Raw genomic sequence first — 19821 nt, 5'->3', positions numbered from 1 at the left:
CACTTCCACAAACTGACAATTGCCAAAACCATGTCACTACATTTCCAGAGAAAAACTGTAGTACTGACCCTGAAGAGTGCCAAAAAATCCCACCGTAAGAAACAAGAGGGCAAAGTTTTCCTTGTGCACGCCATAAACTTCTATATCTTCGAAGAGTTCATGACCTGCCCGCCTAATCCACAGGCTTTCTCTTTAGCCCAAATATTCGATTTGCTTAAGGCTGTTTTTCCACAACTATCGACAAGCCCAAAACCTCCTCCTGGAAGTAGTGCACAAACATTGACAATCCTACATTATCTCCATACCAAGATTTTACACCTCCACACCCTGAAACGGCAGTTAACAAGAACTCAATTTTTCTCGAGACCCTTTGGCAAGATAAAGACGTCAGTCTAACATAGACTGACAAAATTAAGTACTGATTTAATAAGAATTACTCGCAGCAGAGCTTCTTAACAACCCCAATCCTCATATCTCGTATGGAATTGTAGTAAAAAAAATCTCTTTCGGGTCCCCGAAAGAAAGGCAAGCTGAGAATTGATCAGAGCTTAATCTACTACAGCACTTTTCTGGTCAGAAACCTAGAAGCTAGAACCAAGGAAAGAAATTTGACCCGTAACAATTTCTTTAATCCGCAATACTTGGTGTCAAAAGTTACGCAGAAAATGCAGTGTTAAGAAGCGAAAAGAAAATGCACAATGTTAATTGGCTTTGATCACTTCACCACATTATTCCGGAACAATTAGAATTGATCCGCATGAGAAAAGTACATATGTTTCAGACGATCGTCTTTCGTCCCGCTCAACAAGAGGCCGGGGGTTTTGGTAACATCAAACAGATAAATGCACTTAAAATTAACTCACATAAATGATACAGTAACATGAAGTCCATGAACATAACCGAGTAGGATAAAGAAAAGATACAGCTTATTACGCTACAATTTCCCTTTACAATCCAAGGTAGGACACAAGGATGATGTCAAAAAATAACCTAACAAACCAAAAATTATGCTTCAACGAATCATACACGCTGCTTGCTCTGTTCAAACTTCACACTGTGTTGCCGCAACTAATATTTCTATATTCACGGAATAAATTTAGGGAATAACTGACTATGGTAAACACGACTTTACACTACAATAAAAAATAAAAAAAAAACAGCTAAATTTTACAAAGAGCATCTGCTTTACATGGATGCCAAAAGTTCACTCATTTCTTTCACCGATGGGATGTTCTCAGAAGGGTAGATCTTAGCTACAAGTTGGGCAAAACTGTCATACTTGTCCAGGAACTCCTTCTGAAAATGAGTGCAAAAAATAATATATTAGATTTTCTAGAGGATTAATCATAACGTTACCTTACCCAAGTTAAAAGAAGAGAAATCCGGGAATGGCATCCATAAATTATTTCACAAAATAATTAATCAATGAGCAACATCTTACCTTTGAAGAACACCAAAAAAAAAAAAAAAAAAAAAAAACACACACACACACACACACATACAAAAACACACACGATATAGTCCCAAGAAGAAAAAGTAAATCTTCAGATGGGAACAAGGAAAACAGATGACAGGGAAGTAAAGGCGGATAACCTTCTGAGTAACACAAGCGCAAATAAAAACTCCTGATGTCCCGGCTACTAATCTAGCCAGAAGCATTACAAAACAATTACACATCATGCCAAATCCAGGAGGTAACAAAAAAAAAAATTCCAGTCCATACCTTGCATTTATCCCATAATGAAGGCAACAACTCCTCCGAGGTCAGGTTCTTTTGCAACTTCTTATACATTGTAGCAATGGCCTTGTCAACCTGTGCAGACATGAACTCATTGTCATCGAAAAATGGAGGAAAAGTAGAGCATTAATCCACAGACTTACCCCAGATAAGCTGGATTTTACCACCTTTCTGAGATCCATCTTCGACAATCCAAGCTGGAATGGGATCTGACATTTCAAAATACATCATCCATAAGGCGTTCAACAATGCTTGAGTTAAAAATCCCAAGGCTTCAGGACTACAAGGCCTAAAAGCAACTCCATTACATTTCGGCTACTGAATTCACAGTTTCAAAGAAAACCACATAAAAGAAAACATATACTGTGAGACTGAGCCAAGATAGCATCTAATCCAGTTGAGAATGCCTGTAGCAGTCTGTCCAGGTTGTCTACCTTTATGCACACTGTTATTATGGTCTATCTCACAGATGTTGTTGCTTTTCCCTTTGTTCTCTTTAGTGCTAAAACCAGGTCATTTAACCTTAAGTAAAAAACCATCCAAGTTTTGTAAACTTTTCAGAGCACTAACAAAACTACTTAAGATTACAAATAAGATGGTAAAAAAGTGCACCTAAAGAATAACATAAAATCAACATGAAACCCAAAATTACAAGGCCATGGAACAAAGCATTATCCTGGACCTACACTGAGGAATTAGTGGTAGCACATAACCTATTTGCTTAGCAGAGGAGAATGCACCTAAAGAAGGATGCTAAAACAAGAGGGTTACGCCCATTTTTTACAATGAGAATTTCACATTATTAAAAAGGTTCTGAAAGAAGAATCAAATTGACTCTACAAAGTAGAATCTTCCTGTGCTTAAAAATTAGTTCCTTCCAACGCTGACACCCCGAAACACCACCACCAAACACCCCCCCCCCCCAAACAGCAAGAAAAAAGGGACAACCAAATAGAGAGATAGCAAAGGAGGGATTAATGTTTATAACACTCACCACCATACTGTGTATTTGATCAACTACAAATAATTTTTGAAGGAAAGATCAAAATTCTTGTAATATAGCCTTTGTGGACAGATAAGTATTAGATAAAATGGAATATATGCAAACCTCTTCTGGTGTGATTGTGTACATTAAGTCCTCAATTCTTCGAGCAAACTGGAACAGACGTTCAAATTGCTGCAACAAAGGAAGTTTCCAAAACAAGCATAAGCTAAGTGAATACAGAAGCAGGATCATTTTACATGAAATCTTAAATATTTCAAGAATCAAGAAAGGATACTTACATAATATATAATTGTACTAATAAAGCGTGTGCAGGCTTGTTCATAAGCTTCACTTGCTTGGTGATAGAATTTGGCTAAAGTGGGCACAACATTTGCAAGGTCATACAGACTGGAAGTAAATAATTTTAGTTAGTGTGTGAAATTACCAATCCACAAAGGCAGTAGATCTGCAATTCATGCAACTGTGTATTTTGCATTTTGCCTTAGGGTACCTATTTTGAAATGCGGCATAGTTTTCTAGAAGCAAAATATCTGCATACTTTGGGTCAGCCTGCCCGATCTTGTCCAAAGTCACAAACATTATTGTAACCTGTCAAAATGATTTTTTCCCATAAATCTCAATCATAAAAGCTGTGCAACCCAAGAATACCCAAAAAGCCAAATCATATCAACACTAAATGGAGAACAAAAACATGTCAACAAAAGAAAACAAGACATAAGGACAACTCATTTTTCTATCAACAAGTTTGTCATATTTTGACAAGCCAAACAGCCAAGGCTTAATCATATTTCTTCATTTCTTAATTGCGTACTTCACCAAAAATTTGGGATGTGGCAGAGTCCATTTACATATTTAGGCATCCAGATAACAATTCAATTGAGTATACTGTTGCGTGAGCCAGAACTTACAAATTTTGTGTACGCCTGATCAACCAAATCCCTGGATTGTCCCTGGATGTACTGTTCCATGCGAGTTGCAAGAGTAGCAAATCTACATAGAAGGTATATAAACCCAGTGGTAATGCATGTAGTAGTCAACATCGCTACGACAAATTTAGCATAGAACTAGAATTCAAGGTTAAAAAAAATTTACAGAGCTAGCGTTCTAGAGAAATAAGATAATCATGTACATTTATAATTGAGCAGCAACTTCTCAATACTGAGATCAAGGAGAACACCAAAAATTCAAAAGAATAACCAGATCACATAATCAGAATGAAGAATTACTATGTTCATAAGAACATTTATTAACTATGAAGAACTATATTGGAGAGACATAAGGTAATCATGCACATTTTTATAATTTAGCAGGAGAGTCTCAATGCTGAGATCAAGGAGAACACATAAGGTAATCATGCACATTTTTATAATTGAGTAGCAGAGTCTGTAGAGTCATAAGGTAATCATGCACATTTTTATAATTAAGCAGCAGAGTCTGAATGCTGAGATCAAGGAGAACACCAAAAATTCATTCAAAAGAATCACCAGATCACACAATAAGAATGAAGAATTACTATGTTCATAAGAATAATTATTAACTATGAAGAACTACTTAAGTTGGTAGAGAAATGGATATCCTTCAAAATATTAATTTAGCATTAAACACAATTCAATCTACCTTGGTATATATGACAAAACTCCAACCTGCCTAACATTTCGCTCATTTCTTTCAATCTGGTGACAAGCCTCCTCCACAAACTGCAGCATAGTGTTCAACGAAATTAATCAAAATAACATTAAATACATAGGTATACAGTACAAATTTAGCAGGCTGCAACTCACCCGGCCAAACTGCATAGAAATTCTAGATTCCAAATCATCAAGCAATAGGCGTACAAAGCCTGCTGCATCAGCTTTTTGACCAGAAATATAACGTTCTGTTATTCCATGCATTGATATGCAGCGCAAGGGATCAATCTTGTATGCCCAATCCACCACAGCATAGAAGTCTTCCTAAATATCCAAGGGAGAGCCAGAAAAAGAAAATATTGCATTTAGAACAAAATTGGAACTTCTATTATGAATGCGTAGCTATATACACAGTAAACTCAAAATTCCTTTGCTCCCAAGAAGCAACACTAAGAAAATTTGAAAGGGAAAAAAAGGACTTCATGCCCATTATTGGTGACTATGCAAAGCGTAAGAAGATCCAATCAAGCGAACAATAGTTTGATCATAAACGCCATCTGTGAGGATGAAAAGAATTTGAAAGCATAGTCTCTTTGAAAGGCTAGAGAACAAGAGAAACCAGGTGACTTGTTCCCACATGAATTATTTCAAAGACCTTCAGTTCTACACTCAGACATAAACCAGCAACGCATTCCTGAGATGGGATTGGACTTCAGTCTACTTCATTAAACCAACATACCAACTGAAATACCAGTAAATGTTTTCTGGATCAGTGAACTTGAGTTGCTGTTGGTGTGTAGAAATCTTTTATCCTCGTATGAAAATTCTACCAATTTGTAGCTTGTTCAAGTCTTTCTAGACTTGGAATGTAAGCGAATGCACGAATTCTGCAACCTTAATATCCAATTCACCTATTTATTTTTATTTTGTGGGAGACGCAGTAAATACACCTATCTATTCCTTTAAGTTGTTTGATTTGTCTGTCTCGCTGTGGCTTTCGCTCAGGTTTCGCTAATGAATAAAGAACCTATAAGCACAGAGGCACTTCTAATCAAGATGCCTAGCAACAAACAAAAAGAAAGCATTGCAATACATTTAATGTTGAAAAATCATTTGACTGTACAACAATTATCTGTCTAAATTAAACTATAATGCCAATAAAGGTTAGCAAGAACCATATGCTCTGAGTCCACAAAATCCTCCCAAATATCTTACATGTGACATTTTATGAGCTACAGACACTAATAAAGTGCTAATGCAGTGGATGAACATATATCACCTCTAAACAGAATGCTGACGATGCTTAAGTATCCTATATAATGTCAGACATCCATGGTGACAGAAACATTTTCTAAAAGCAATTTCATTTCGAAGATTTCAGGATTCATGATTACTTTTAACCCCTCATCTGTCATTCAAAGGGAAGCTCAGCGATTGCATAAATAAGATACCTGTATTCCGTCAAGCAAATCACGAAGTGATTCATTTAGTGCCTCCAGCTCTGCAGTACTTTTACCTACAGAATGACAAAAGATAATTGAAGCAAACTTCAAGTGGATGCCTGACAAAAATGGAGAACCCTATAGGTAAACTTACCAGATTTGCTGTCATTGTCATCAATGTCCAAGATGCCCAAGTCATCATCATTTCCATCATCATTGTCATTGGGCCCACCTTTTCCATTGGCAAGGCCTCCTGGTGGAACAAGTGCTGGAACTTCAAAGCACATAAAGTGTGCAAAGAATGAACTCTGAAATTAAGGCAATAAACATGTTTATCTGTGAAGATGACATGTCCTCAGAGAGAGGGAGGGAAGAGAAGTTATCAATTAGAGCAAAAACCTCATCCACAAGAAGTGGGATAAATATAGTGAGCATTTTCGCATAAGCTTCTGAAACCGTAGAGGTGTCTGCATTGTTCACATTTTGACTGGAACCCGTTGAACCTTCAAGCCATACAGTAGGATTTCGCGATGCTTTGGTACTCGCACGAAGCTCATTGGCAAATTCACGAGCCTATAAAGGTAAGTATTAAGAGACCATTCAAACTCCATGTAACAAACTCACAATTTATAACTCTATTACTATAAAACTTTCTTCCACTATTTCTTGATTTGCTTCTTGTGATAATCTAAGATGGGATACGCAAAATACACAAATCAAATAAAAAATGACCCAGCTTAGCAATTTGAAAGAGCAAAAAATTTAAGATACAACTAGACATAATTCATTTATTCAGTAATTTAGTGTGAACTATACCATACAAAGATCCAATAATCACAGTCATTCTCGAAGGGCAGCAAAGCGAGATGTTCAAATTAGACAGTAACATAGATATCACTACTGGCAAATTATTGCCAACTATTAGTTCCCCAAGGGCACAGGTATCCTGGACCATGAAACTTGTATAGAAGTAACATCAAAATGCTTTGACACCAATACAGTAGACAACCAATGATCAGAAAAATAAAATCAGATTCTCGCAAATAGCTTAATTATTCTGATACTTAAGTTCTTAATTACAATCATCACACAGATCAATAAAGAAATACTACACTATGAGACATGAAATCTAAATCCAAGCAATTTTCACACAGAAACATCATTAACTACAATTGAAGGAATCATTTGCACAAAGATAAGTTTTCCCACCTCACGGCGCAATAGTAAATTAAGGGAGCTACAGTAAGCTTTCCGCAATGGACCAAGGCAATTTTTATCGAGACTCTGCAAATGAAAGGACAGAACAAAACATCAAAGTGAGCAAAAGTATAACACCTCACAACTGGCAATTCATCAACCCAATTGAACACTTCAGCAGACCTTCAAGTGTTGCAGAAGGCGAGCATATGTCCTGCACTTATACCGCAGATCTGCATGATCCGGCCTCTTCAATTGTCCACGCTGTTTAATCAAGTGAACAGAAAATTCAGTATTAGCTTCAGGACATTGATTATCACTGCAAAGCAGAATTCCTACAAGAATACCTGAGAGAAATAACTCTTGTCACTTATCATGAAATCCACCAAGCTAGCAAAATAGTTTCTCAAGAACTCAGATGCTCTCCGAACAAAAGTACTCTTCAACTTGTCCAGTTCCGCGCGCTTTTCTCTTACCTGATAGAAGTCACTCATAATTCTCGTAAGGTAAACCAAAATCTAGAAGTTTTCATGATACTTCGCATTTCTTCAGAAAGTAGATAAACGCTGCACTTTTTTTACAAAATTAACATGTAATCATTTGCTGCACAACAACTAAAACCTTGACATCACTCAAAAAATATAATAAAAATAAAAAAGAAAAAAACCTTAATCTTTGCTAGGTGATCAAGAGAAATTACTTTCTTTTCTTTACCCCACATTTTAAGCACAAACACCAGGATTTCTGGGGCAGATGATCATGTTAAAAATTAATTCCAAAGGCACAAGCTATAATTGATTTTTCAAGAGCCAGAGGTCCCAGGTACTGCAAGAGATTCATGTCTATCATCACATACATGATTTGCTAAAGGGCGTCCTCTACTGAATCCCTATAATTTACAAATTCTGTCACTAAATCCTGCATACTATCATCTCACTGTGTAGCATGCTAAGCTAACCCAAAAAGAAAGAAAAAAAAAGTCATAGCTGTCTAGTCCGCTGAAATACTTTTTGTTATGTTCTTAATCGATCAACCCAGAGCCCTTAACTGTTCAGAAATACATATCCATGTCAAGGATCATAACTACAACTACCACCAAATGACAAATTTAAACATAACAGTATATGCAAAAAGGTCCAAAGAAGTTTACATACAGCACGCATATCTGCATAGCAAGGATCCAAGCTAGGAACTTCAAGGCTGCGCAAAGCATTAGTTAACCATTCACATGCTTCAATATTTTGAAGCATCCTTGCCTCATCAAAGGAACCACCTGTTAGACATGCTGCATACTGCAACAAAATGAACATAATAACTACCAAATTTGATAATTGACAAAATAGACTTTTATAACTCAAACAAGGATTGCTGATACCACAACATAATTAAAATGTGGAAGTACCTCAGAAGGGATGCACAATCTTTCAAGAAGCTTATCAAGTTCCTCAACCAATGATTTGTTGTTCACAGAATGCATTTCAAGCTTGTTATTGCGAGTCTCTATCTGCCCACAGACAGAAAAATGCAGATCATTAGAACTTCAACATGCCCCTTAGAAAGCATAAAGTACTATTATTTTCCAGCGTGGACTAATTTAAATATCAAATGACATAAAATAGTGATGACTTTGCAAGTAGCAACTAGAAAGACAGCTCATCTTGTGCAATGAAGCTTTCTGACCCTCAGGACTTGAACAAATGAAACACATATTGCTGATAGAAGCACAATCAAGTCAAACAAAAAGGCCTATTATTAAAAGGCTATTCAAAAATTTGAAAGTTTAGTTATGTGCTTTAATAAATATAAGTTCTTTCGGAAAAAGCACCCACATGCTACTTTCCAAAAAGTACATTTTTTAAGGAAAAAAATTAAGATAAAAGTAAAGTATAACAAACAAGAACAACTCACCAGTGCTTCTAGCTATTAAAAGAATACCACTGAAATCAGGTCAATTAAGACAAATACCAATAGCTGCACAGGATACAGTGAAATTCACTTCCCAGGTAAAATCAATAGAATAAGCAGAGATGCAACTGAATTATGTAAATTTAGGTAACTAAAAAGATTTTAAACAAAGGCAAAGCAAACAATACAGAAACATTTAGAAATCTCAGCTCAATTTCTAAGATGTACTCACCGATTCAATATCCTCTCTCATGTGTCTGAGCTTTACATTGAAAATGCCCAACCATTCATCCATGTCCTCAACACAATTAGTGGCAGACTCCAGTCCCTGCAATACCTGCAGACGATTTGGGAGACCAAATAATATGTATTGGTTTGGAGAACAAAGAACTCAGGCAACAGATCAAAACATTAACTACCATAGCTATCACAATGCAGTCCGCTAGAAAGGATGAAAAGTATTGTAAACAGTTTCAGATTCCAAGGACAGAAACAGAACAAACTCTGGAGGCCAATGGAAGTCAACTATTGAACATGAAAAGTAAAAAATCATCATGATGAAATGTATTGTTAGGTAATGAAGAATACAATGAGATTAAATATCTTCATTGCCGCAAGCTTATCAGAGGAGATATCGTGACATAAGTACTGGGCTAACATACAAACAGTGAGACTGTAAAGATCTACATTCATGATCTATTGTCTCATACTAAATCAAGGTTAAACTTACCATTAAGCAAAAGAAGGGAAACAATTGCAATCAATAGCAGAACAACCAACAGAATTTGGCCATATGCTCTAATAGGCCTTTAGAAACTATTCAAGAAATTTATTCAAAATCTAACCTCGTCCATTAAAGGCACATTTTCCAAAATAGCATGCACATTTGCTGCTTCCAAAGCTTGAAGTTCTCGCTTTAATCGCTCAGAAAATGCTTCAGCTTCACCAATACCCATGACATAGCTGCAAATGACATGATCAGTCTAACTATTAGCATCATTAGACTAAAATGGTACAAAAGAATGCTCTCAAGACCCAGTGCATACTGGCTTCTCAGGTAGCTTGTTTCTCATGTTGAAGTTCAGCCCAAAAATAGAGCAAAGATGCACAGAATCAAGCTAAGAATAGTTACAAAGGAGAATAAGTGCACAGAAAACAACATTACAAGCAAGAAAAGTTCCAAGTATCCATTGCCCAGAGATCTACAAGTCAATCTATAACTGACCAATAAAATCTATTATCTTGTGTATCTTTTTTCTTTTTACTGCTACATGTGTAAAAATGAAAGGAGATTTCTACAATGCAATTCGCATTATGTTTCACATGAATTAGGCATATACGGGCACATAAACACAGATTTATACACCATAAAGTCAATATCCGTGAAAGAAAATAAACATACGTACGTGCCTAAAAGGGCCTCCATATCCTCTTCCTCTGCTTGTGAAACAAGTTCTTTTTCAACTGTCACTTTCATGTCACCTTCAGCCCCTGCAACTTCAACCGGCCCATCTTGTTGATTCCCTAGTTGTTTAGGAATAGTGGGAGTATTTTCCTGTTCAAGTTCAAATAGTCAAAAGCATTTGAAGATAATAGGTTACTCATCACCATATACGAAAGTTAATAAGCATCTAACCTATTCAGCCAAAAAAAATTAAAATTGACATAAAAGAATCTACCTGAAGCTTAAACACAGTCCTCTTCCCATATTGCTCAATACAAATATCCAATCAGGACAGAGATTTCATTTTAAAGTCATAATTCATGTAGAAAACTAACTTCACATAATAATTGTTGCTGTGTTTCATAAATGCCAACATGCAGAACCCAGTTGATTGGTAATCTTAAAGGAAGCGGACCAAGTAAAAAGAGTTCAATTACAGTCACATCTGCAAATAAAGTCAAGAACTTCTACAATGCCTTCTCAGATAGATAAATTCATAAAGTTCGCAGCATCTTACAGCAAACAATAATGATGAATAGCTGAAAGGTTTCAGGACAAAAGAAAATATTTACTCAACCAGTACAAGATAAATTATAGAAGGAAAAATAAAACCAAATAAATAAAGAACGAGTTTTTCCTGAGCTACCGGGAGAAAATACCTTAGCCCAAAGAGCCATCTCCACAACATCTATGCCAACAACTTTGGGAAGACGACCTAATACATCTTTGCAGATGTTTAAAATGCACATCAGTAGGCGATTCCTGCAAAATAGTATATCAAAGACTTGAGACAAAATGGAGATAATTGTTACAATACTTCAAAACCTAATAAGGTATTTTTGGGCCGAGGACTCATAAGGTACCTATCATCAACATTGCGCATGGTCCACTGAGGTGGAGAAACACTCTGACTCCTAAGGTTATCAAAGCCCTGCAGGAATGCGATCAATCCAAAATAAAGTCGGAAACTTTTTTTAGCGCGGGATTTGGGCAATAACAAAAATAAAAAAATTTTCCCACTAGATGTGTTTTGATCAATACCAGCATAAATGTGCATCCACTGGGGTCATTTGTTACAACCTCAACCTTTGAAAGATGCTTCAGCTTGTACAATTTTGCAGGCTACAGGAGCAGAAAAAATTGCTTTTATCAGCTTAAAGTAAAATTACATACATGCACTTTGTCATAGAAACTGTCTTTCTATCTTCTACACGTCATTCCTCTCTATTCGTAAAATACGGGACCCACCCGTTTTTTTGACTGCTGCCATGAGTTCCAGAAAAATGACTCTCTTTGACCATGGCTCTCTTTTACCTATTTCACAACTTAATGTAAGGCCACAAACTGTCATATGAGCTGGCAATTGGTGGCATCCAAAGCACATAATTGAGTTTTTTCCTCTCTTGTCCCAGTTGCTAGAATATAACAAAACAACAATACACACTTGGAGCATTTGTAACATATTACTAACGGTAGTCTCTAAAGACATGGCAAGTTCACATGTTTCAAGCAACCTCAGATTGTCAGTGGCAGAAATCAGTATGAAGACTTTATTAATTTTTAGCACAGTGGAATGGAACCCATTGACCACACTTTTGAATAGCTTGATGTGTATGAGGCCTGCACCCCTCTCCCCCCCCCCCCCCCCCCCAAAAAAAAAAATTTTTTTTCCAAAGAGAGAAGAAGCCAGGTATGAAGCAGCAAATGAAGAAAAGAGTGTGGAAGATTACCTCGAGAACTCCTCCAGTGGAATACTTTAGGACACGTAAAAATGCTTTAGTCCGCTGGCCTTTTGCCTTGGCTGCAGAAAACACATGAAGTAAGCTAAATTTTTGAATTAGTTATAAACGGACTTGTAAATGAATGGGGGGATATTGAAGTTTCAAGCGTTCATATGAACAGGGTCAACCAATTTTCATTCCGTCTTGATATGTCTTTTCCGAGTCACAAAGACTACGGACAAAGATTAGGGATAGCATAATCTAAAGGAGATAAGGTGATGATTTTTTGGTTGACGGTGCACAAACACTAACCGAGTAACGGAAACTTTGACACGTAATGCAGTAACACAAACAAGAATGAGTGGCAGTAAAACACCACCAACTCTGCATTCCTCAATCTGTTGCTTATGAGATATTTTCACATGTTTTATCTTGTTTTCATTGTGATACTATTGTGTACCCACTAGGACTTACCTATTGAAGGCCAATTTTTCCAATGGCCAAGGTTTCATCTATGATTCCTTAACTTCCCTCTGTCTTCAAGAATCCAGAGTCACTAGGTTTACCAAACCTAGAGTTATTAAATTTGTAAAAATACTTTGCTGACCAAGTCATCTTTGGCATGTGCGCGAGTTATGATAGATTGTAGGGATATTTCTTGTGAAAAGAAAGAATGACTGATCCTTTCATGCTAATCAATCACCTGACAAATTCATGCTAATTCAGAAGTTCTAGGTAAAAACTTGAGAGCATTCAGAAGTTCTAGCAGCTGCACGTCTCAGAGCATTCATTTCGAGGTAATAATCAGTAAGCACTTTATGCCATGAGTGAAAAGTGACCTTTATTAATATAAAAACCCTATATACCGTCATTGTAGTACACACTAATAGAAGCATTTTAAACCGAGACACTTCAGTTTCACCAGTCACAATTATTGGTTAAGCCACTCGACACATTTCTGCCCTGGAGCAGGTAATCCCACCTCTAAACTGGGGGCTTGGTATGGGACAAAATTTGGAGTCAAGCACTAAAATGGATAGCTTCTCGAACCCGAAGCTCCGAAGACATGCTACGCAGTAGGTTAAAGTTATCAAACTGCATATCATTATTCCTTAACAATTCATGAGCTGACTTACAACAACCATCTAAACTCTACCAAAACTTACGACATCACAATCAGAGAATCCTTCACAGCCTATTGACTTGTTCCTTACATGAATTATACCAAGCACGCATCAAATTAATACCCCAACTTCCACAAAGGTGATTTCATTTGCTTCAAAAATTAAAAATGAAAATTAAACCAGCTAGCTCCGAAATTGAACTTAAGGAAAGTGGAAAGTGAAAACGCGGGAAAGTGATTAAGGAAAATGTGGACGTACTGGAGATGGCGAGAACCCTAGGTTTAGCCATCTGACCGCGGCCTAATTTGGCAGATTTGCCCCAGATCCCGCGGCTTTTGGCGACTCGGATCGACATTACGACCTTCTGCTTGGTGCCTTCGATGGCAGCTTCGCATGCTCTCCGGAGCTCCTCATCGTCGGCGCTCGATTTCGCCATGATTCCGGCAGAGTTTCGTTCTTCTGTTGGCGTAAATCCTCAAGCTTCGCACAATTGTCTCAGCTCACAGGTGGAAAAAACTGGATGAAAGAGACGAGGAATTAGATAGGAGCAGTAGTGGATTAAGGAAAATGTACAGCGACGTCGTTCATCAGTTATTTGGACTTGGAGCACGCGCCAAATGGTACGTGGACTATTCGTTACGCCATTTGCTGCGTGTACTGTGTGCACAACCGTAACCAGAAAAGCGGGTCGGGCCATTTAGACGTCGGCTCCTAAGCTTCTCTATTTGTTTTCTTTTCCATTTTTACTTGGTTTTTTTTTCAATATCATTTTAGAAATGCTATTTAGAGTCGACAAAAACGATTTTCCTAAAACCATTTTGTAATATTTTAGTTCTCTGAGAAACCAAGAACAAAACGAATAATAAGTAACTAGAAAATTAGAGACGATAAAATTTGTTTTGCATATTGAGGTGAGATCGTGAGAGTTACATAATTTTTATTTTTTTTACTATTTTTTTTTAAATGAAGAAGATCAAAAGTTATTCTTCACTTACCCCTTTTAATGGCTTAAATCCATAACGTGTAGATTACGGTGAAGCGTCGTTTTTCAACTTTTTCTTTTTTATGGAATGCTATACATAGTCTTGCCTTTTTTTTCCCCTTGAAAGCAAACTTCTTACTATTTTGAGATTTTCCATGGTTGTTGCAAAAAAAAAAGTTAGTCCATTTGAGCTGAAAATTATTTGGAAAACATTTTTATATTACTCACCGTAATATTATTTTTGGTGATGAGATATATACGATGTAAAAGCGTAATTGAAAAGCATATTTATGAAATCATCTGTTTAATCTACAAGTAAAGAGCTTTCTGTTGATCATCATTGACATTCATTAACACATTTCTTTGTATTTTGGCGCACCATACCGTAAATGCTTCGTTAAGTACCGTCTTGATAGGTAATGGGGTGCCTGGGAGTGCTATTACAATATACTTGAACTACTTTCTGTCCTCTGCCGAACAAAAAAGAACCTTTTCTGTCAACTTATTCCATAACTTTTTTGCAATTATTAATTCAACCTTCTCAGGTCTGTGTTGAAAAATCTTCTCAGCTCATGATAATGTAAAGGACAGGAAAAAAAAAAAAAGGAAGCATCAAATTTTGTATATTGAAGTGTTCAGATTGTAGTTTTACATTGGATCCTTTTCACTGCATCATTGATCTTAGGTGCAAGTATCAGGCAAGCAGCAAATCTCGTTCCCTTTGATTAAACTGTGACGCATGCCTGCTGACTTGGGGTACACTTCAGCTCAAGATACGGTGTGTGTTAAAGTCAGCGACAGATGATGGAGAATCTCCTTCATGTATATGATTAAATTTTCCGCAGCAATATAGGATGAGCTACAATCCAAGAAATCAAGAACAAAATGAAGTCCCAACAAGAAGTAGCGTTTCATCATCCAGGTATGATCTGGGACCGATTAGGGAATTTCAAGTGCAGTTTTACATGATAAGTTGCGTCTGAATGAGATGATCCCTGCTTATCTGTTTGTGCAAAAATGGCGAGGCCTCGAGCAAAAGCAAAAGAGCCTGTTCCACCAACAACCATCAGCTCCTTGTTCTCCTTGTTGGCTAACTCCTTGGCCTGAATACTAAGGCTGCCAGAGTGCTTGTGGGAGTTGAACGTGAGGTAAATAATGTTGAACGGTGAATGGGCGAAATGATCAATGGGAATTATGAAGCCTTGAGCTTTTCCAACCACCCTGGAAGTGTTCTCAGGTCCCTCTGTGAGGGTGCGATGAAAGACCAGGGCTCCGGCATCTGACGGGGCCACTGAGTGCAAATTTGAGCCACCGATTTTGGGCTGTTGAATGTACAGAGATAAGGCCAACCAGGGCCTGGAGTCCTTGGCCGGCTTTCTATGCGGTAAGGGAGAGAGCAATGCCAGGAGTGCTACTGCTATTACAGCTAAAGAAACCGCAATACAGAATATGACCCTTGGAAGCATAATTATGCGGAGAGCTTGAAAGTTTGTTGCATTGCCATTTGTTTAGCTTGTGTTAGAGCTACCTTAATACATCCGTTCTTAGTGTTTTTGCTGTGTTTTGGCCACCTAATCCACCTTCACTTACTTTCCTAATCCTCTAACATCTTTCAATCTATACAAGTGGAGGAAAGAAGGAGGTCAAAACCAATTGCAATATAATAACAGCCATTAGATTCGGATAAAAAGCACAACATACAGCAAGTCAGATACACAATCTCAAAGGAACGGAGAAAGTTGCACAAAATTAAAACTACCACATCTCTGAGGCAAAGAAGGATGCCAAAGTCTTTTATTTCAACTGCAACACTGTTGCACCAAAATGCCAAGTAGACTATAGAATTGGAGGATTCCCAAAAAATTTACAAAATCAGACCCTTCAGATGTTCCTCCTCACTTCTATATTCTTGTTAGTCAATGAGATACAAGTAGTATTGTGGTCCTTTCCCAAATAAATATATAAATTAGACTTTACAATAGTTCAAGGAAGCAAAAAACGAACTGCAGCAAATACAATGTACAGGTAACAAGTACCGGTGAAAAGACGATTCTACCCAAGCTCTTCCTCCAAAACATCCTCCTGAAGTTAGTGGATGCCAAATAAGACTATCCAAAACATGGAAAAAGAAGAATCCAAGCAGGAATGGAAATTAAGAAATTAACTTGTCAAAAGCTTGGCCTTGCGTACATGGCCCATGCTATTAACAAGATCTTTGCGAGTGCATACAGGGAACAAATTAATGTCCTTTAATGCTTTGAACCGCCAGAGAACATATGGAAAGCTTAGCTGATCACGGGAAGTGAAGCGAACCACCTCATTAAACCAGAGACACATGAAGAGGTTAGTTGTTGTCGTGTGCTCCCTCACAATGATGGAAGCCTCAGCTAGAGCTGTACAGATGGAATGGAGCTACATATGAGCGTTTTGCAGTTCCATCATATACTTCACCAATGCAATAATCTAAGATTAAAGGAGCATGAGGCTTCATATAGGAGGAAAAATTAGCTATAAAAAATACTTTCTTTTTTAGTAGATTTAATAATACCAGCAGGAAAGAGAATCTAATTTGCAAAAAAAAAAAAATTGAGCAGTATCACGAACTATTTAACAGAAGCACATCTTTGTTGGCCAATCATTTATAATCTTATGAGAATCAAGCAACAGAACTATGTCACTTACAATCATCACCACCATTTTGCTGGATAGGATAATAACAAGAAGCAGAGGTGTAAGCGTACCTTTCTTTCCATTGAACCTCTTGTCCTCTGGTAGTGCATCCTTGCGATACTGAGTTAATTGTACTTCAACCTCTTCAGGTGTTGCTTTGTTTTTCTTGACAACAGCCTTTGCCTCATCATACACACTACTGCGTGCTCCATGTTCTGAAATTGCAAGTACAGACTTTGATCGCCAAAGAAGGGCTTCCAGTACTCCCAGAGGGTCCCTCCTAAACTGGGACTTGGAATCCACCCAAATTGAGTATCTTGAGTTTGGAAAGAGACGATGGGCTAGCATCTAATCAAAGAACAGAAGAATTAACTTCATTGAGTTTTATTATCAGTGAATTCTAAGAAAACTGTTTAACAAATCTACAGTAAGACTGACCATTTTAAATATCAATTTGAAAAGAAAAGATGATAAACATTGGCAGAACATTGCATATTGGATGTACTAAATTTGCAATCCAGATTTCTTGGCTGTGAGATTGCCAATCGTTTCTTAAGCAAGACGAGAGTTTTGTGTCCTCTCTTGTTATTCTTTTCAAAAATGAGAATACAAACAAAGATCCAGAACCAAACTTGCGAGCATGATGAAGAAACAGAAAAGAACTACAAGAGAACCAAACTTTTTCCTACCTTGGGAATTTTGCCATTTAACCTTTGGTCTCGAAAAGGTAGATCCTTAACTACTATAATCCGCCACTTCCCAATAAAATGGTTTTCACCAACTTTCTGACCCTGAGCTTCTTGTGCAGCAAGAGTAATTTCATCCCAAAAAGCCACATAACAAACCTGTATCCTTGAACATGGTAAGCATTTCAAAAGAAAACATAGAACTCATTCAGGAGATCTTTGCATTTGACATTGTAACCTTATGAAGTGACTGCTCTGACATCCCTATTGGTTGGTATAGATCATCTCCGCCACCAAATGCACAGGTAGACACCACTACTTCACACTCGTGCATATACAATTCATCTTCCTCAGAAATCTTAAACCCCCCTTTCTCACTGTAGAAACCACAATGGACTGTTGCTGTTTTGTTCACCTACAACAGCCAACTTAAAATGTTTACTTGGATTAGTGGAAAACTAGACACAGTAGCAAGATACATCAGAAGCCACCACAAACCAATGATCCAGAATCACAGAGCATATTAAAGCATATTGTTAAAGAATTTATCTACTGCCATCTAAAACTCTCCTCCACAACAATGACAATTGCGAGATGCAGCTCATTACCTTAAAGCTTTGATCTCTCTGGTCCAGAGTTTGGTATCCAGTGAATAAATTAAATCTTGTGCCGTCCAGACCATGCTGAGACTTTGTGAAGTTCCCTTCTCCATAAGTTTTATCAGTCTCTGTGATGTATACCACTTTTTTAATGGGAATATTAGATACTCTTTGTTGCGGAAAAACCAAACGTTCAAGTTCTTCAGGAGCCAGAAGCTTCAGACAACCTGATACAACAAAAAACCAAATCATGAATGACAAACCTGTCAACGCTCAACTCTACGCGGTACAGCAATACCATAAAATCGTTATCCAAAATACCATCTAAACTTGCACAGTTCTTCAAACATGATCAGTAGAAAACCAGTCATAATCAGCTTTTGCAAGAAAGTGCGACTATGAAACTCGACAATGGAGCAAGAAACGGAAATCTAAATATTGGTCCTCAGTTGAAAACAGAAACAGCAGCAGCCCATGGGCAATGGTTGCCTATTAGCTAATTAATGTGGTAAAGTTCATAACTTTATCCAAATTAACCTTCAGAGACATAGTAAAATCATCAAAATTCTGAACCTTTTAGTCAGTAACACATAGAAGCCTAAAAATAAATTACATACGTTCTCTAACGCCACCGACGACTCGGGTGGTGGGATCGAGACGATTCAAGTTCCCTTGCTCTTTCTTCTCAAAATGAGGGTGGTCCGGCTTCTTCTGGGCCTGGGCGGTTTGAGGCGGTGGTGGACTTGTTGATTTTCCATAGATTCGGGAGACTTCAAAAATGAGCAATGCTGCAGCAGAAAGGAAGAGCAGGAAAGGCCACCACTTGAGAACCTGCCTCACAACTTGGCGAGTGAATTCAGTCTTGCCTCGAAACCCAAATTTCTTGGACTTCCTCCGGACACGAGCCCGTAATTTTTTGTCGGCGTGCTCATCGGAAGACTGGTCGGAAACGGTGATCGAGAAGCTGTTGTTGAACATTGTGAACCCGCAAGAACTCAATTATGGAAGGAATCTGGTTATTTAATAAAGGCTCGACTTTCCACCTTCCAGGCGTGAATGGGGGAACTCTTTTTTCACCGGCGTGAATGGGGGAACTCTTTTTCCACCGGATTTGGCAGGCTAAAAAACACCGAATTCGTTGCTCGTTCTCACTAAGGAATCTGGTTAATTTAATCAAGGCTCGACTTTCCACTTTCCAGTCGTGAATGGGGGAACTCTTTTTTCGCCGGATTTGGCAGGCTAAAAAACACCGAATTCGTTACTAGTTCTCACTAGATTGATACGTCTCTTTTCACCGGATTTGCCAGGCCAAGAAAACACCGAATTCGTCACTACTTCTCACTAGACTGGTCCGTCCTTTAATACTATAGTACTCTTTATATTTGTTTGTCCGTACATAGTGAAATTGCCTTGCACTATTTATTTGGCTTTACATAGTGAAATTTGAAAGGCAAGACCTTTTTTTTTTTTTTTGGTCGACAGTGGGTATCTGGACCCGTGGACTGGTTACCGTACGATCCAACTAATTCCACTTCGGCCTGGAATAGGCCCGCCCCAAGCATCACCAGCCACGGTAGTGCCAAGAGTCGAAACCGTGACGATGGTACTCACCCAACTGGACTACTACCATCAGCTCCAACCCCGGAAGGGCTTGAAAGGCAAGACCTTCCTCCTTAATA

At 37.8% G+C, this 19821-nt stretch overlaps 3 protein-coding genes across 4 annotated transcripts; all 3 read right to left on the bottom strand.

The window, feature by feature from the left end:
• Positions 1-843: 843 nt before the first annotated feature.
• On the bottom strand, positions 844-13785 carry LOC113713322 (exocyst complex component SEC3A-like). 2 transcript variants are annotated; one of them, XM_027237023.2, is made up of 25 exons: positions 13464-13785; positions 12091-12161; positions 11402-11482; positions 11224-11291; positions 11020-11122; positions 10323-10471; positions 9762-9879; positions 9149-9253; positions 8414-8515; positions 8166-8303; positions 7359-7487; positions 7195-7275; positions 7024-7098; positions 6214-6387; positions 5969-6122; positions 5824-5888; positions 4526-4696; positions 4362-4441; positions 3653-3734; positions 3235-3332; positions 3023-3131; positions 2847-2915; positions 1882-1947; positions 1724-1813; positions 844-1296 (listed from the first exon to the last, which is right to left on the bottom strand). In XM_027237023.2, exons 1-25 carry the CDS (start codon positions 13639-13641, stop codon positions 1186-1188), a joined length of 2667 nt encoding a protein of 888 aa, XP_027092824.2. In that variant the 5' UTR covers positions 13642-13785; the 3' UTR covers positions 844-1185. The 2 variants fall into 2 exon arrangements, with proteins under 2 accessions (XP_027092824.2, XP_027092825.2); XM_027237024.2 differs by lacking the exons at positions 844-1296; positions 1724-1813 and having other exon boundaries at positions 1907-2027.
• A 1008-nt stretch (positions 13786-14793) lies between these two features.
• Positions 14794-15819, bottom strand: LOC113713324 (dirigent protein 6-like). The gene has a single exon (XM_027237026.2). It carries the CDS (start codon positions 15651-15653, stop codon positions 15102-15104), a length of 552 nt encoding a protein of 183 aa, XP_027092827.2. The 5' UTR covers positions 15654-15819; the 3' UTR covers positions 14794-15101.
• A 135-nt stretch (positions 15820-15954) lies between these two features.
• On the bottom strand, positions 15955-19527 carry LOC113713323 (probable hexosyltransferase MUCI70). The gene is made up of 6 exons (XM_027237025.2): positions 18760-19527; positions 18152-18369; positions 17782-17958; positions 17547-17702; positions 16929-17205; positions 15955-16580 (listed from the first exon to the last, which is right to left on the bottom strand). The coding sequence occupies exons 1-6, from the start codon at positions 19118-19120 to the stop codon at positions 16348-16350; spliced, it is 1422 nt and encodes a 473-aa protein (XP_027092826.1). The 5' UTR covers positions 19121-19527; the 3' UTR covers positions 15955-16347.
• Between the last annotated feature and the right edge of the window lie 294 nt (positions 19528-19821).

Source organism: Coffea arabica, chromosome 10c (assembly GCF_036785885.1).
Source record: "Coffea arabica cultivar ET-39 chromosome 10c, Coffea Arabica ET-39 HiFi, whole genome shotgun sequence".
NCBI lineage: Eukaryota > Viridiplantae > Streptophyta > Magnoliopsida > Gentianales > Rubiaceae > Coffea > Coffea arabica.
This window is presented reverse-complemented; position numbering and strand designations above follow the sequence as displayed.

Coding starts and splice junctions, on each gene's coding strand:
- LOC113713324 (XM_027237026.2), bottom strand. CDS start 15,653: ATGCTTCCAAGGGTCATATTCTGTATTGCGGTTTCTTTAGCTGTAATA.
- LOC113713322 (XM_027237023.2), bottom strand. CDS start 13,641: ATGGCGAAATCGAGCGCCGACGATGAGGAGCTCCGGAGAGCATGCGAA. Junction 10,472..11,019: donor AGATGGCTCTTTGGGCTAAG/GTATTTTCTCCC, acceptor GAACTTGAACAG/GAAAATACTCCCACTATTCC. Junction 1,297..1,723: donor CATTATGGGATAAATGCAAG/GTATGGACTGGA, acceptor ACTCATTTTCAG/AAGGAGTTCCTGGACAAGTA.
- LOC113713323 (XM_027237025.2), bottom strand. CDS start 19,120: ATGTTCAACAACAGCTTCTCGATCACCGTTTCCGACCAGTCTTCCGAT. Junction 17,206..17,546: donor TAAATGGCAAAATTCCCAAG/GTAGGAAAAAGT, acceptor TTCTTTGATTAG/ATGCTAGCCCATCGTCTCTT. Junction 16,581..16,928: donor GAGGTTCAATGGAAAGAAAG/GTACGCTTACAC, acceptor CCATCTGTACAG/CTCTAGCTGAGGCTTCCATC.